Here is a 17,719-nt window from a genome sequence, read left to right on the forward strand (position 1 = left end):
CATTTATTTTGGTTTATCTTAAAATATTAAGTCAGGTAAAATTAGAACATGTTATACTGCAAACTTTTGACAAATTAGAGAGTAATTTGTACTTAAGCTAAAATGTTCTGCAACCAAATTTGCAGTATTACTATCACTTGATAAGAAAGCTAACCCCCATCCAATATTGCTAGAAGAGGATATACACAAATCTTCAATTTCTACAATGTTTGCCTTTTTCAAATATTTCTGTTCTGTTTCATTCACATTTTTCCCTTTAAAACTGCATAAATATTCATATAGAATTTATATGCAAATACATTGTGAAACATTTTTCTTCAGTCTATGTCATGTACATATTTTCTATAATGTATACATTTTATGTATAAATTTCAATGATATATTCGTATTTATTTTCTGTTTGATCTGAAAATTGCACAGAAATATTTTCAGAAGCTCAAATGCCAAAGGATATTTGTGCTTTGGTTGTCCCAAAGTCATTGTGCTTTGGTTTTTATATTAGTTCAGATTATATCAGTTTATATTAAAATGCCAATATTATTATTTTAGGTAAAACTGGCTTTTTCCCCAGAGCTGGAAAATAGAACATTATTTTCCTAATAATCAGAAAGACAAAGCAATAGAATTCATAATTAGCTCACAATATTTCTTCTTTTCATTACCATAGATTTCTGTGATAAATATTCTGAGTATGACGGAAGATTGGGAAGTCCAAAACTGTATTATCAAATAGGAGGAAAGGAGTTGAATTCACAATAGAACACTGCATAATACTTTATTTCTTAGTTCAGCAGAATGTAGAGGGGTAGCACAAAATGTATAGGTATAGCTTCTGCATATGGAACCATAGGTTGGGTTAAAGACTCCATTGGAGTTGGGTGGCTTACGTCTGCTCTGTGTACCCATGGACAAGGGAGTTCCAAAGCATGATTGACTTGATTGCTCATAATGCAACCTAGAATTACTGAAAATTACAGAAGAGATGAAAGATTATGAAAGTAGAGCTATTTTTTCATAGCATCAAGAATACATCTTAGGAATGAATATGGGAAAAAAGGAACCTAAAGTAGATCAGTGATGAGAAAAGAAATTACAAGTGTTATATGAAAAACATTAAAAGAATGATTAATTTTTTAACAGAATGAACGGAGAGTGAATATAATGAAAAGGGTATGGAAACTGAAAGAATGTTATGGAATGACACAGAAGTATCTTAAGTTATTCTAATTGGAAGCATTAAAATGATGGTGCAATTCTAAAGTGAAAAGGCTGTAGATGAAAAAAATGCGTATAAAATTGTTGATAAAATGATAAAACATACTAATTTTATTTATTTTTATTTTATTTTAATTCCATTTATATCCCGCCCTTCTCCGAAGACTCAGGGCGGCTTACAAGCTTAGCAGTAGCCTTCATTCTATGTATATGCCTGCTTATTAGGGCTTTCACACACACCCCCAAGCGGCATTATTACAAAGTCAGCTTAATTGCACCCAACAATCTGGGTCCTCATTTTACCTACCTCGGAAGGATGGAAGGCTGAGTCAACCTTGAATGAATGTAATGTATAGGTGGAAAAGGTAATTGCATAAAATGTAGTTCAAAGAGAGCAAAGGAATGACTAAGATAAAAAGAAGCAGAGAAAAAGTTGAAATAAAAATATTTTTAAAAGTGATTGAAAAGGGATAACTGGGAAGCCTCGTGGAAAATGAATATGTTTAAAAGTAAAAGTGCTAAAATTATTGGACTGAAGCTGAAGTGAGAGAAATCTGGCAGGAATATTTTAGAGATTTGCATGGGAATGATGATAATGATACGTTAATAACTGTCATTGAAAGGAATGCTATAAGTTATAAATTCTGTAACATGGTTAAAAATGCTTGTATGAATGCTTTAGCTGGGGAAATGCTTAAATACTGCAGTGGTTTGTTTCTGGATTTCTTTAACTTTCCTAAATCCATTACTGTGTATTGGAAGAATGCTATTCCTATTCCATAAATCAAAGGAAAAGATAAATTGCAGAGGGATTCATTTATTATGCAGTCTTGGGAAATGTTTGTCGGAATTCTAAAGTTTGGAAATAAATAGAATGCATAGCAAATGTTAACACTGAGCAGGGAACAAGAGCAGTTTGTTTGATTCTCTGTGGTTGCATAACATTTATTGATAAATGTATTAAAAAGGTCATAGGATATGGGTTGGGGATGTAAATGTATATATACTATTGTGGGCAGACAATGTATAAATTCATGAATGGTGGTTCACAAGTAGAGAAATGTATGTTTAGTGAATAGATTTCTTTTTAATTCTTTTAAGAGATTTGATATTTTTTTGCTCACAACTCACTTTTCTGTTATTCCCTGAAAGGGAACAGAGTGCTTGATAGGTACTGTATGTAAGCAACTAGAACCTGAGGTGAATGACTGAGTGGTTAAAATTTCAAAGAATCTTTATTATTTCTTATATTTCTGATTTAAAAAGTAGAAGATTGGTTGTAAGTGACCATTAGTACCTTAAATACTAACTTGAATGTAGAGAAGAAGAAATTGACAATTAGGCTATAGAAATATTGGTGACAATTCTGCTTACTAAAACAGATAGAGTGCTCAATAGAAAGCACAAGCATTAGCCAAATGCTGCAACTTTCTGTCACCCAGGACATTGGCCAAGTGACATTTTATGTATGTAGTAAGTCTCTCAAATAGCATTCACTACCTCCAAAGTGCTCCTGTATCATAACTTCTATAATTTCAGTATTCATTTACTGCCAGAATGACTGTTATTAACATTCCCGTCTTTATATTTTAGTGCGAATTGGTGTTAATTTTTGTTCAGTTTATAACCATTTATTAGGTTAAAATAAATTAGCCTATTGATGATAATCTAATGTTATTTTGGTAATTCTCTATGGAGTTTATTTTCTGTTTGATGTTATTATCAACTGATGATTTGCAGTGTGAGTCCAGCATTTTAATCTGCCTAGAGTTTCTGTGGATAGTTATAAATTGTCTGGATAAATAAGTGTTAGGTAATTTTCATTAGGTCTCAGACATATCCACATTTATGCATTTTATAATACTTTAATTTCACAAATAATTTTATTTCAATGTTATGTTTTAATCTACTTTAAAGTTACAGTGCTATTTTGTACTGACTGTTATGCATAGTTCTTGCAGTCTTTTCTACAATATCTTTCTGGTTTTCTAGATTTTTAAGGAAAAAAAAACACTTCTTGATTTTCCTGGGAATGTAATAGTCAGCCATCACTGCACTGATTGAAGATTCTGCATTGGTTTGTGCATCTAACAACCCAGGATGGCATACATCACACTGCAGTCTCAGGAAGGAAGTGTGTTTAGTTACATTTTCTTTTCAATGCAACAATATAAAGGACCTCTTTATGGTACTTCAGCTGTCTGCGTATAAAAAATACACACGGTATGAAAGCAATAATCAAGACCAGGTTGATTGATAACAAAGCATTCTTTTTAATCGAATTGGTGCTTCTTTCTTTGAATGTAAGTAATAGAACAATGATAGCAAACCTTTTGGACTTAATGTGTCAAAAATTAAAAAAAAAATGTCTAATTTGATTTTCCTGGCATGTCACACCCTCTGCCGCCTGAACAAATGAGAAAATATTATTTATTTATTTATTCTTTTAATTAAAAAAAAGATCCACCACTTACCTTCTGGTAGAGATCTGTTTCTGTTGACAGACCCTTGCAGCCTACCAAAGGCAGGAGACCTTCATTCTTGAAGTGGCTTTGAAGAATGGTGTTTCACACACTCCGAATACTGTACAAAAGCATGCCCGTTCTTATGTGATTTTCAGAAGGTCCTGAAGCTAGGCAGGAGCACACCCTGAGATTAAATTATAGAAATTTAAACCATTGGATTACTTTCACATTAGAATATGCTTTATCTTTCACCTCATTAGGATGGAGACTTTTTTGTTTCTTTCAACTCATGGATTTTCTATTCATTTTCCAGAAAACTGTATGTGTCTGTCAATGTTTTCCCAACCTTTTTCAGAATCTTTATCGAGCTGTGAACCTACTGTTACAGAACTAGAAGCAACACGACTCAATTTTGAAGACCATATAGGAGCCGTGACCAGGGGGGCTTTTGCCCAGGTTCGCCTGGTGCACCAGTTGCGACCCTATCTGGACCGAGATGCCCTATGCACAGTCACTCATGCACTCGTGACCTCCCATTTAGACTACTGCAACGCTCTCTACATGGGGCGCCCTTGAGGACCACTCGGAGGCTTCAGCTGGTGCAGAATGCGGCCGCACGAGTTGTGATGTGGGTTTCCCGATACTCCCATGTAGCACCTCTACTCCGCGAGCTGCATTGGCTCCCGGTTGCCCTCCGGGTGAGATTCAAGGTGCTGGTGATGACCTATAAAGCCCTAAATGGCTTGGGTCTGGGATATCTGAGGGAACACCTGCTGCCGGCATCAAGTTCCCTTCGTCCAGTGCGCTCCCACAGGGAGGGTCTTCTCAGGGTGCCACCGGTAAGAGATTGCCGGCAGACAACACCCAGGGATAGGGCCTTCTCAGTGGGTGTGCCTGCCCTTTGGAACCAGCTGCCAGTGGAGCTGAGGACTGCCCCCGACCTCCGTTCATTCCGCCGGGACCTGAAGACCTGGCTCTTCGAGCTCTCTGGCCCAGGCTGAGAATTATTCCTAATTTTAACTGGGGTTTTATTTATGCAGGGACAAATATAATTTTTTAAAAAATCTGTTTTTAACTTTTGTATCTTGGTTTTTAATCACCCTGTAAACCGCCCTGAGTCCTTCGGGAAAGGGCGGTATATAAATGTAATAAAATAAAATAAATAAATAAATAAAACTGTCCATCTTCCAGCTTATCAAGGAAGATGAAGATGAAGAATTCTTGATTTGGATACAGAAAGCACTTGGAGAACATCAAAGCTACCAAAAGACCTCTGAAAACGTGTCATAAAATCAACTGGAGGGAGCAGAGAGATGGAAAAATGTGTCATAAAGGCAAAAATTATCAAAATTCACTGTCAAAAGGAGCTGCAGAATAGATTCCAGGGCAACATTATTTATGAACTTTTAAATTCCTGAATGAAAAGCAGCTTCACAGATTAGGGAAGAAGACTTTACAAGTTCTACAAAGGGGAAAGATTCCTCCCTTTGCCCTGAAGAAAAGGAAGTGATAATGATCGGAAACTCTTACTAAGAGGGACTCAATCAATAATCTTTTTGGTATGTGAGAAATATGCTATTTTTCTTGGGCAAATATTTGGGATGTCATGGAAAGATACCCAACACTCTTAAAGCCCACTGACAATTAACCCTATTTTCATGAAGGACAAAAAACAAATTTGAAGACACTTCAAGGGACTATGAGGCTCTAAGAGTCTGGAAGCTCTGGGATGTTTTCTTCACTAATTGCTTTCTGTCAACAATATGGCCCAGAAGGAGAAAGAAGAATACAGAAAGTATCTATTGACTACACATATGATGTCAACAAGAATGGTGGTTTGAATTCTTTAAGAATAAGATGCAAGATTCCTGTGAAGACATAGATTGCACCTCAGAGTAAATGAAGGGACTATATTTGGACCCTGCAAGGAAGAATTAATGCTGTAAAAAATCTCACTTTAAGACTTATACACATTTTGAGAGCATATCTGTGTTGATTACATTTAAATATTTCAGCAGATAAGTTAATGGCTATTTTTTTATGGAAGGAACAAAATGTCAGAATTTCTTTGTTAAAGTTACATTTCTCTTTTGATTATGGTGATTTTAAACAAATATGATTGTACTTATTTCTTAACCTGGATCATGTATTCCAATGGAAATAATATTAAATGCATACCATTTTGGGTTCAGTTTGAGCGTTGTTATTTAGTACTCTTGCAATCTTGATAAGCACTGGTTACTAATTAGAATAGGAATTTGGTTACTTTCTAGCATTATTTGAAAATGGCTGGTAAAATCTGTTGTTGTTTTTTGTGGAGGGGAAATATGAGTTCATAAAGGAATTACTATCTCTGATGAACTATTAAGTAACAATACATTTAAAACATCTGCAATTCCACAAAAGGAATGCATAACTAACCTAGAAAGGCTAAATGGCAAGATATACTGTTAAAACACTTAGTATCTACATTGTTTGGGCCTCATGTCTTGCAATCTCAGTTACAATTCAAATTTTAAAGTTGTTAATGACTTTTATGGAAATGAAATAATTTATTATTATCAAAAAATTAAGATGTTATAAATACATTTGTGTCATATTCACTCAACTTGTAATATAAAGAGTACTTGCTTAGTGATGCCTTGGAGAACAATTATTTGTTGTTATGATGAAAAGGAGACTTAGTGGTCATATTTAAGATCTTTATGGTACTGTAAAACAAAGAAAAGTGAAGTAAGATTATAAGCACAGTCACAGACATGTGATTTTTCACTTAGTGACTGCTTCATTTAATGACCGAGTTGCTCATTCTAATTCTGGGCATCTGTTGGACCTCTCAGTGCATCATTAAATAAAATTGGGTTTTTGCTAGAAGTGTAATAAATTTGACAGAACCTTAGTATATATGCTATGGAGCGTTTTGTCATTGCCTTCTTCCAAGAGCTGTGAGAAACTTACTGACCCAAGACCATTCAGTTGTTTTGTGCCTAAGGCAGGATTAAACTCACAATCTTCCAGTTTCTAGCCTGATATCTTACCCAAACTGGCTGATTCCATGTTAGTTAGATATTATTGTTATGGTGAACCAGATGCTTCAAAAAGTTAAAGGCTACATATGTCAGCATTTGATTGAAATATAACTCTCTCTCTCTCTCTCTCTCTCTCTCTCTCTCTCTCTCTCTCTCTCTCTCCTGTCTGTCTGTCTGTCTGTCCATCCGTCCATCCTCCCACCCACCCACCCACCTATCTATCTATCTATCTATCTATCTATCTATCTATCTATCTATCTATCTATCTATCTATCTATCTATCATCTATCTATCTATCATCTATCTATCTATCTATCTATCTATCTATCTATCTATCTATCTATCTATCTATCTAAAACCTTTGTATAGCTAGCCATTTTTCAGACAATTCAGGGCAGCTCCAATAAAGTCATGGATATCAATAAAATATTTCACCTTATGAAAAACATCAGATAGATTGGGTTTGGAGTGTTGCAAAAAAGATGATTATGTAATCAAAAATGTTATATCCCCTGGTTGCTAAATGTCAGCTTAACAAAATTAGGCAGCTCTCCTTCTTTGAATTACTGTAAGGTCCCACCTCAGCTAACCACCCAAGAAAGTAGAACTCTTGAAACAGGCATTGTCTCAAAAGGAACTTTTATTAGGGGTTAGTGACAGTAGGGAAGTCAAGGCGAGATCTGGGGGAAGTCCCGCTTAAATGGTATAGTTAAACAAGCAATCTTCCTCCTTCCACCAAAGTCATAGTGTCCATTTGAAATCCACAGGTGGCATGATGTTTGGGTAACTGGCACAGTTGGCACGTATCTCAAGGTCTTCTCCAGTTTCGTTTCTCTGTTTCTCCGTAACTGTTTTCCTGATAAGTGAGGCACACTGTTTTCTCAAGTGGAGAGAGGCAGGAGGGGAAAAGTAGAAAGTGAAAGTTATCCCAAGTGAAAGTAAATCCCCCCCTCCCAGCAGAATGGCAGGCCCCAAACAAGAGTCAATATGCAGGGAAAACAAAAAGGATTGGGGATCTGACAATTACTTTTGTATTGACAAAGAGGCAAGACTGGACAATATGTATTGTCTATGTGTAATTAATGTTTTAGAAATCAATCTGTCTTTGAGTGGGCTTTTATATATATATAAACACATATTTAGAAAAAATAAGGTAGATGTGTATTTGCTCTTTTAATTTTAATTTAGTGTAGGGTTTTTTCCCCACTTTTCAAGGAGATTTTTTTGGGGAGGAGGTTGTTTTTTTATGTGGTTGGTTGTTTATTCACAAAGTTGTGTCTGATTCTTCGTGATTCCATGGACTGTAGCATGCCAAGCCCCCCCCGTTCTCCACTGTCTCCTGGAGTTTGCCCAAATTCATGTTCATTGTGTCAATGACACTATCTAACCATCTCATCCTCTGCTGTCTCCTTCTCCTTTTGCTTTCATTCTTTCCCAACATCAGGATCTTTTCCAATGAATCCTCTCTTCTCATTTGGTGGCCAAAATATTTGATCTTCAGCTTCAGTGTCAGGGTTGATTGCCTTTAGGATTGACTGATTTGATCTCCTTGCATTCCAAGGGATTCTGAGGAGTCTTCTCCAACACCACAATTCGAAAACATTAATTCTTCGGTGCTCAGTCGTCCTTTATGGTCCAGTCCTAAATTACTATTGGGAAAATTATGGCTTTGACTATGCAGACCTTTGTAGGCAAGGCCATATCTCTGCTTTTTAGTATACTCTCTAGGTTTGCCATAGCTTTCCTCCCAAGGAGCAAGCATCTTTTAATTTCATGGCTGCAGTTGCCGTCTACAGTGATCTTGGTGCCTAAGAAAATAAAATCTGTCATTTCTTTCATTTCTTCTCCTTTTATTTACCAGGAAGTGATGGGACCGATGTCATGATCTTAGTTTTCTTAATGTTTGAAGCCAACTTTTGCAATCTCCTCTTTCACCCTCATCAAGAGACTTTTTAGTTCCTCTTCACTTTTTGCCATTAGAGTGGTTAATTTCACATATTTAAGGTTGTTGATATTCTAAGACACATTGGTGATGTCCTTGAAAAGCCATCTCCCAATACAGGGAATGTGGCAACATAGAAATAAGAATTAATAAATATTAATAATTACTTCATTTATAGTGGTAAGTGGGTTAGTCGAATAAATAAATAAATATGGGCCTTAATATTTTCCTAAGGACTGATAACATGCTTGCATTTATATAAAATGAATTTAAATTATCTACTTGTATCCAAAGAGAAATTGCTAGATATTAAAGGATTTATTTGACCCGTATATATTTTTTAACTTGAATTAATTCCTATTAGTTTGGCACTATATCAGTAACTTGGCCTGTCAGGAAGATGTAGCATTGACGTGGAGATTTTTTTTTATTAGGATGGGTGTGCCTCTTATAACAGAACAACTGAATTAGGGTACGTATGCTGATGTCCTGTATTTTACATCTCATCTAATATTGCCTGCATCATACAGAAATTCAGAATGTGATTCAAAAATGCATGTGCTACATGGGATTCTGGTAAGAGGCCAGCTTACTGAAATATAGTTGGGATCTTATACACACCCACATGCACTCTCGTGCACACACACACATACACAGAAAGAGAGAGAGAGGAAAAAAAACCACCACACACATAGTGAAGAATTAATTGCTTGATGATGTGCTCTCAAGTCAGTGTTGACTCCTAGCAGCCACATAGGTAGATTTTCTCCATGAGGATTTGTCCTAACCTTCCAACAATGCATTCATCACATCTGAGTCCATCCTCTTTGCTGGTTGTATTCTTCTCTTTCTTGCTACCATTCCCAGCATTAGAGCCTTCTCTAGAAAGCTAGTATACACATGGTGTGTCCAAAGTAGGATAATTTAAGCCTGGTTATTTGTGCCTGTTGTGAAAACTCTGGATTGATTTGTTTGATGATTCATTTGTTTCTTTTCTTGTCTGTCCACATGTGCTACCCAACTAATTACTGCAATATCACGGCTGGCTAGGCAGTTGTATTTAACCAATAATCTATTCTTTTCACTCAGCATTTTGTTAAGTCTTCCAAAGCACTGTCTTTCTCAGTGTTCATTTAGCCAGTTTCTAATAAGCCAATATTCAGGACATTTCATTCTGTTTTGTTTTGCTTTGTTTATAGTTAACAGCATTCAGATACTACAAATTCTAACAACAATATATGGAGCTACAGATAGTGTCCCCATTTGCTGATGATGCCAATTTTTAGGGTAATTAAAAGTATAACAAACTTTGCCAAAATAATTTCCCTAGATTAGAGGAGTGGATTTCAGATGGCAAACATGATTCACTGTAAATAAGTTCCTAAAGATATGCACCAAGGGGCATGGGGGGAGGGTAATCAAATAACAATTTATACAAAACATTAATAATTCATTTCTAAAGATTAAGAAAGTTATCAGTTGATGCACTGAGATCCTCAAAAGTTTATGTGATAATAAATAAATTAGTAATCAAGGTGCCATTAAATGCTGTCATTGGTTTTGATACGTTGCTCTTCTAAAATAAAATAATTGCTCTATAAGCACTGCTGAGTTTGAATTAGTGATGATGCACAAGAAAGTTAATCCACCATTAAAGTGATAGAGTTTAATGAAGTAATGGCTTCATTAAGTTTCTTTAAACCAGGAAAAGATGGGGGGTTATTAAAGGAAGAATTGAAACTGCCAATATTCTAATGCCTTTTTACAAATCTGTTATGATCAAATATAGAATATAATATACCTTTAAAAGTGTATTGTATAAGTAGAAAAGGTAAAGAGAAAGGCAGCTAAGGTAATAATTTGCTAGAGCAAGAACTGTGTAAATCATCCGTGATCTCTAAAAACCATAACGTCACTGTTTTAATTATCTGTCTGTAATGTCAGGAAAGACGTTTTCCAATGTTTATTTTAGTCTGAGGGGAAAAAAATCAGTTTATATCTTACAATCATATAATTTACCTCTAAAAGTTAATATTACACCTGAAAACTTTGACCTTATTCTGTGTCCTGTTTATTAATGTATACACGTATATTTTTTAAAACATTGTGCTGAGCTCAGTTGTGATTGATATGCAAATTACATGTGTAGTTCTCTTAATTACAATTACTGAATGCTGGGTGTAATTCAGCATTTCCTATATTTATTTAATGGTTTAGAAAAAAAGGAAATAGAAAAACACCCTCATCTGTTTGTTCTCTCTTGCTTCTCACAGATTGCAATTTTGATGTTGTTTATACAGTTCACAAAGCCTGTTGTGGTTTTCTTTCTCTATGCTACCACGAAGTAGAAGTCAGAGCAAATACTCTGTAGTGTTGTTTCTTTAGTCTAGACCACAGGTCTGTAACCCGCGGCTCCGGAGCCGCATGCGGCTCTTTCAGCCATCTCCCGCGGCTCCCAGTCCTCTGCCATGTGCAGTCCCCCCCCCAAAAAAAAGGCGGGACTAAAAAATTTCAACCAATCAATTCAAATATGCAGGGTAGGTGCATATTTCGCCTTGGCTCCACTCTTCAATCAAACCCTGTTCTGTGCATGTGTGCATGTACGCGCATGCGCACACATTTTTTGCGGCTCCGAGTTTTTCCTTTTGTGAGGGAACCGGTTCCGAGTGGCTCTTTCACTGTTTCAGGTTGCTGACCCCTGGTCTAGACTACTACTAGCTCATTGTATGATATGGCTTAAGTAGCCATTTTGTTGGCATCCTTTGTTAGCATTTCCTTCAAAATGTTATCTTTCGTCTGCTTTTGTCTGACATTTGATCTCAAATATTACTTATTTGCCGAAGGGGAAAAAAAAGCAATTTTCTGCTTAGAGGTTTCTTCTTTCAAGATGTAGTCCTAGAAAATTAAAGTCAACCTATTTTTCAAGATTTACAAATAGTACATGTATAATTCATAATATATTAGCATGTTCCTAATCAGGAACTGGCAAACCTTTCAGATACTGGGCACAAAAAAATAAAATAAAAAAATTACAAATATTTAAAAAAAACCTCACAAAGAATCCAGCCAAATTTTCCAGCATTTCAGCTGTTACCCTTCAGAGCTTGTCCAATGCATGAATAATAGAATCCAATGCATTTAAAATAATAGAAATACCTGCTCATATTACAGTTAAGCTAGCCAGGCCTATGTTATTGCTATATGATTTTAAAAGGATATAGATGAATAGTAGAAGTTACTCCTTTCAAACTTTTCTGTTTTCAGTGCGTTGTTTTTTTGTAAAAAGGCATTGATTTCCCCCCACCTGTTTGATAATTTATGTGCAATCTTAACCTTAAATTAAAACATTATAACTTACTGGTTGAAATTAAAGTAGCTACATTCATAATGGTCTTTTGATATTTGCCAATTAAGCTGTTTTACTCATCAAAACAAAATCATAGATTTAACTTTTAAGTTATATTTGAATAAATCTTAAATGTTCTCCGTTTTGGTTAAGAATGCTGAACCTGGTTTTATTTTGAACTTGACAGGTACTCTGGATATTGAAGAGAGAAATCGTCAAATGAATATGAACAAGTACAAACATGTAGCAGGATCAGATTCCAGGCTGGAGCAAGATTATCATTCCAAGGCAAGGGCATTTTGTTTTAAAAAACAACAAAATATGTAATTGTCTAACTTGATGAGGCAGTAAGATGCTAGTAATTGTTTCATGGGTAGCATATTTAATTAAGAATGAAATGTTGATATGCATGTTTATTGGGAAATAAATTAGACTACAATAATTCTTTTCAGCTCCTAACTTTTTCCCTTACCTAAGCTTCTAGAAAAGCCCTTACGAAGGGCAAAGCTTTTAAGAGTATTAAGAGGATGGTCTCAGGAGCACTATGGTTTTGTTGTCTGACAGAAACATCATTTTCCTTCTATGCACTCAAAAAGTGCTCTCTGCAAAAGTATAAAAGGCAAGACTGTCTATAGCAGTACTATTTACTCCCATAGGAGTAAATGAGCTAGGGCTAAAAGATTCTGGATCATTTTCAAATCAATAATTGTGCCAAATTCATTGTAAGTCTATCTGAATAGGAACTAGTTTACTAAGATTAGAAATTACCAGGGATGTTAAACAAATGTCCATTTTAAAAGTATTAAATGTCAGATTAATTTTGTGATGTGCAGTAATCAGCCATGATTTTGGTAGCCCCATAAATGATGATGAAATAAATATCTGAAGTTAACCCTATACTCCATTCTTTACCCTTGTGTGTAAAAATATCTTAGACCCTTCTTTTTGTAATTTAACATTGAGGGCTTCAAGATTCAGTTCTCTATGTTATATATTGGACCATACTATTACGGATATGAGTACCGTATATGATTACTATCTGGCACATAAATGTGAGGTTGCTCTGATGCATATGGATTTACTTTGACATCCAGTAAAATAAATGCAGAGGAATTCAATTCAATTCCTTAGCTCTTTGGAAGAGCTTCATTTTTTCCCAGGAAGCCTATAACTATCCTGTGCAACTGCCTCACAATTCTAGGAAAAGACATACTTTCTTAAAGGAGTTGCAAACAGCTGCTACATTTGTGCCTCTTACATTCTACAACACCATTTTGTAATTCAGTCCAAAGCTATGTACAACCCTCCAGATAATTTTTATTGAATTCTGTATAGAATGATTGGCTGATAATATTATCCTTGCTGTTGGAATACAAAACCTAATCCTGAATAAACATTAGTCAAACGAAGTTACGCTATGTCTTGCTTATTCATCTAATTTGATAAAAAGACTGATACACTCTTAAATTAGTATGCTATTTGACTGTTCATCATGTGGTTTATGAGCAAATGTTTTCCTTATATTCGTTATAATCTTAGAAATATTGATAAAAATGATTTGTAGCTGACATTATATGTACGGTGTTTGCTTAAAGGACTACATGTCATGAAACATGCAATTATTTTATGAAGTATGATTACTAGCATCAATAATATGGTGTGGTTTTGTTTTTGAGATTACACCCTCCAGTATGTTTTCACCATGGGTTACTTTGGATTACATTGTCAATAGTCTTCAGAGAGCCTTTTCAGGGGATAATAGTGCTGTTGCCAGAGGGAGGAGTTGATAACTAGAAGATGGTGGTTTTTGTGATGGAATGTACTGAAGAAGTGGATCCCCAGGAGGAAAGGGATGCATTCCAGAGGAGTAAGAGTCTACTTGGCCCAGTTATTATGTGAGAGAGAAAGAGAGTGAAGAGAGACGCTCCCTAATAGTTTACATATTGTAGATGCGGATAGTAGAATCTTCTCAGTCTGGCAAGATTTTGTCTATAGGTGTGAAACAATAAAAATCTCCCCTTGGAAGAATTGGCAAGTGTCATTCTTGATTTGGGGCCTGACAGTGTTAGCCTTCTTTTAAGATGGCCAGTGGACTTCCACAAAATGCTTTTTTTGTTACATTAAGGTTCTGGTCACATTAAGATTATTGAAGTCTTCTAAATTTAATTAATAATATCAAAATGAAAAAGCAGTTTGTGTGGATTCCAGTTTTATATTTGGCTATGTAGGATATCTTGGATGATTAAATATTTGAACATTGGCTGATCAACTAATTACATTGCATATATATGAAAGTTTCAAGCTTCAGTATAATATCTGATATTCTGCTGTGTGCACACTCACATGCATATCTCTTATAGAACTTAACCCTCAGACATTATGAAAGTGTTTTAACTCACAACTCACATAAGTGTAAGCAGAAACAAAATATACATCTTTTTGAGATACACACATTTTCTACATAAAAAATAAAGTAGTAATAATTCACTATTTGCAATGGATGAAGCTAATTCCACTTCTATCACTTTGAGAAAGATCCTATCATAGATGACTGCTATGCACTATGACGATGAAAAAATGAAAATATAATGTCATAAATCCTATCCCTTTCATATTTACATCCTGACATCACAACATATTTTTTATTCCATTCCCACCTCCATGGGCCAGATGTCACTCAGAGATTATCAGAGATTCCAAGTTCTACTATACCCTGTGGTACTGCCAGACATTTGTTCATTATAAATGCCATGATGGAATATATGTGAAGCTGATGTATTGATCAAACATATATAGAATGAATCATTACTGATCTGACATTTATGGACTGAATCATTATCCCAACCTATAGGATACGTTGTTTACACTGTACTTGTTTGCTAGGCCTGAAGTTGGTTCTTCTGTAGGCAAGTCAGATATCCAAGCTGTTTAGGAACACATTTGGGAAAAAAACACGTGTGTGGATATTTAATTTAATAAATTAAATCAATTGATTTAAATTAGTCAAATTTTGAAGGCATATCTGAATCAAAATTAATGATTCCATTGAATTAACATGAAGGATGTTAAGTTCTTTACTTGTACATGAAGTGAAGACTGTATATAAAGTAATATTTCAGGATTACATTTATTTTAGCAAAAGGAAAATCTGGTGGCTGGTGTATTACTAAGACAGCAATTCTGCTGACTTTTATGTGAAAGTAAAAGAATAGAATGGGATATATCATGGAGGAGCTACAGTTCTTAAAAGAACTAAGAGATATCTAGAGCGCTGCTAGAGGAAAACAAGGGATGAATCCAACTGGACATGACTTAGAGCTGCTATTAAGCCCTACTTCGTGGCAGTAAGAGCAGCAAAACACCACTATTATTTCACTTGTATTATGTCTGCAAAGTGCTGCCCAGTGCCCCTGTTCAGGATCACCCAGACCCTCCTGGGACAGGAGGTTTCAGATGTTCATATCCAGGGCCATGCAGAGGAATTTAAACACTCAATGGACAAGGTTGCTTGGATTCATTCTCAGCTGGAACCCATGCATGGTGCAAATCCATTTGAGATGCCTGGAAAGATCTTATCTGGTTATCGTGGAATAATTTGACCTATTGAACCTGATAAAATGGAGAGGGTCTTTGATGCTGTCAGTGCAACCACCTATCAATTAGATCTCTGTCCTTCCTGGTTGGTGAAAGTCAAGGATGGTGACAATCAGGCAGGTTCAGGCAGTGACAAATTCTTCATTACCAGAGAGGATGTTTCTGGGACTTTTTAAAGATGCCCTGGTTTGCCCCTCCTCAAAAAAGCATTTCTTGTTCCCATCTACCTGGATAATTTCCATCCAGCCTCCCACCTTTCCATTGTAGGGAAGATGGTAGAGAAAGTAGTTGTATGGTAGCTTAAGAAGGTCCTGGATGAAAGGGATAGGTTTCATGCCCAGTTATGGGACAGAAACAGCATTGGTTGCACTTGGTGATCTCCAGCGAGAGTGATATGGGATAATGGATCCATCCTTGTTCTCCTTGACTTCTCAGCAGCCTTTGATAATATTAACTATGGAATCCTTTGGGGCTGCTTGTGGATTGTGGGGTTGGATTGTACAGTCTTGTGCTAGTTTGACTCCTTTTTTGGTCAGAGTCAGTGTTGATAGAGAATGAGAATTCCAGTCCCTGCCCACTCCTTTGTGGAGGAGGGGGACTGCAGGACTTCATACCCCCTCCACTCCTTTTTAACATGCACATAAAGTCACTGGGCAAGATCAATCCTCATCCTGGCATGAGGTTCCATCAGTAAGCTTATTATATTCAAGTTTACATCTCCATCCCGGATGACCCAAGTGATGCTGTTGTTGCCCTCTCACAATGTCTACAGGGTGGTAGGGGTCTGTATGGGGGACAACAGACTTTGGCTGAACCCTTGTAAGACTGAGTGGCTTTGGGTGTATGGAGCACATTCAGTTCCGGATGGGGTTGCACTATCCCAGATAGATTTGGTGCACAATTTGGAGGTTCTCCTGGATTCACAACTCGTCTTTGATGGACACGTAGCAGTCATGGCTAGGAAAGCTTTTGTGCAACTTTGTGTTGTCCCCCAGCTGCACCCTCTTCTGGATTGGGAGTCCATGCACTCAATCATTCAAGCCCTGGTCATCTCACATTTGGACTACTGCAATATGCTTTATATGGAGCTACTCTTGAAGAGTATCCAGAAGCTTCTGTTGGTGCAAAACACAGCTGTACAGGCAGTTCTTGAGGCTCCTAGGATGGATGGCCCATGTTACACTGCTGTTCTGTGCTGTATTGGTTGCCAGTAGGCTTCCAGGTCCAATTCAAAGTATCTGTGGGTCTAGGCTCTAGGCTATCTGAGGAACTGGCTCGCCATAATGGGACTAGCCTATCCTCCCCAGGAGAAGGGTTATGCTGTGGGCCCTATTGGTCAATGAATTTCAGCTGGCAGGGTCCAGAAGAAGAGCCTTTTCTGCCATGGCTCTTGCCCTCTGGAACATCATGTCTTCTGAGGTAAGATCTACCCTATTGGCCTTCCAAGAAGGATTGAAACATGGCTGTGCCAACTAGCCTCAGGCCCCAATGTGTGAATTTTGGAGGTGTCTAAAGATAACACCCCACCTTCTCCCCACTTTGCTTTGTTCCTCTCCATCTAGGTCAATATTATTTTAACTGACTTTTAAATTTAAGATCTCTTATTTATTTTTTTAATGTTTTATATTACATGTAAACTGATGGGAAGCCATCTAGAGTCACCTGCAGCAAGATGGGTAACATATAAGTGTAATAAATAAATAATGAACAATTAATCAGTGGAATGGCTTGCCTCTGGAAGTTGTGGGTATGCCATCATTGTTTGTGACTGGACATTCATTTGTCCAGAATGGTACAGGATCTCCTGCCATGGGCAGGGGATTGTACTGGAGGAACTCCAATGTCTCTTCTAACCCTATTATTTTATATTCTACATTCCAATAAATAATTCTAAGCAAAAAATAGGTTTTTTGAGCTAAAAAATAATACAAAATAGGTTTCTACTGTAAAAATCGCCAAATCTGTCTGCAAACTCCCACTGATTTGTGAAGGTTATGGTTCTTTGCATTTCTACTCACACAACAAATTTAATGAATAAAATTGCCCTTTCAGAAAAGATAGTCAGTTGCAGCCCTCATCTGCATAGAAATGCTGAATATAGATTTCTTGGCAATAATGCAAAAATAAC

At 36.3% G+C, this 17,719-nt stretch overlaps 1 protein-coding gene across 1 annotated transcript in view; it reads left to right on the forward strand.

Annotated features, from left to right (window-relative positions):
- RIMS2 (regulating synaptic membrane exocytosis 2) overlaps nt 1–17,719 on the forward strand; it is a gene marked incomplete at both ends in the record, with an annotated part of 276,924 nt that overhangs the window by 208,491 nt on the left and 50,714 nt on the right. Inside the window, 1 exon segment of the mRNA XM_083359700.1 lies at nt 12,185–12,285. Within this exon segment, the coding sequence (XP_083215826.1) occupies nt 12,185–12,285 (101 nt within the window).

The sequence above is a fragment of the Vipera ursinii genome (genome assembly GCF_947247035.1).
Source record: "Vipera ursinii genome assembly, chromosome: 3".
In the NCBI taxonomy this organism is placed as follows: Eukaryota; Metazoa; Chordata; class Lepidosauria; order Squamata; family Viperidae; genus Vipera; species Vipera ursinii.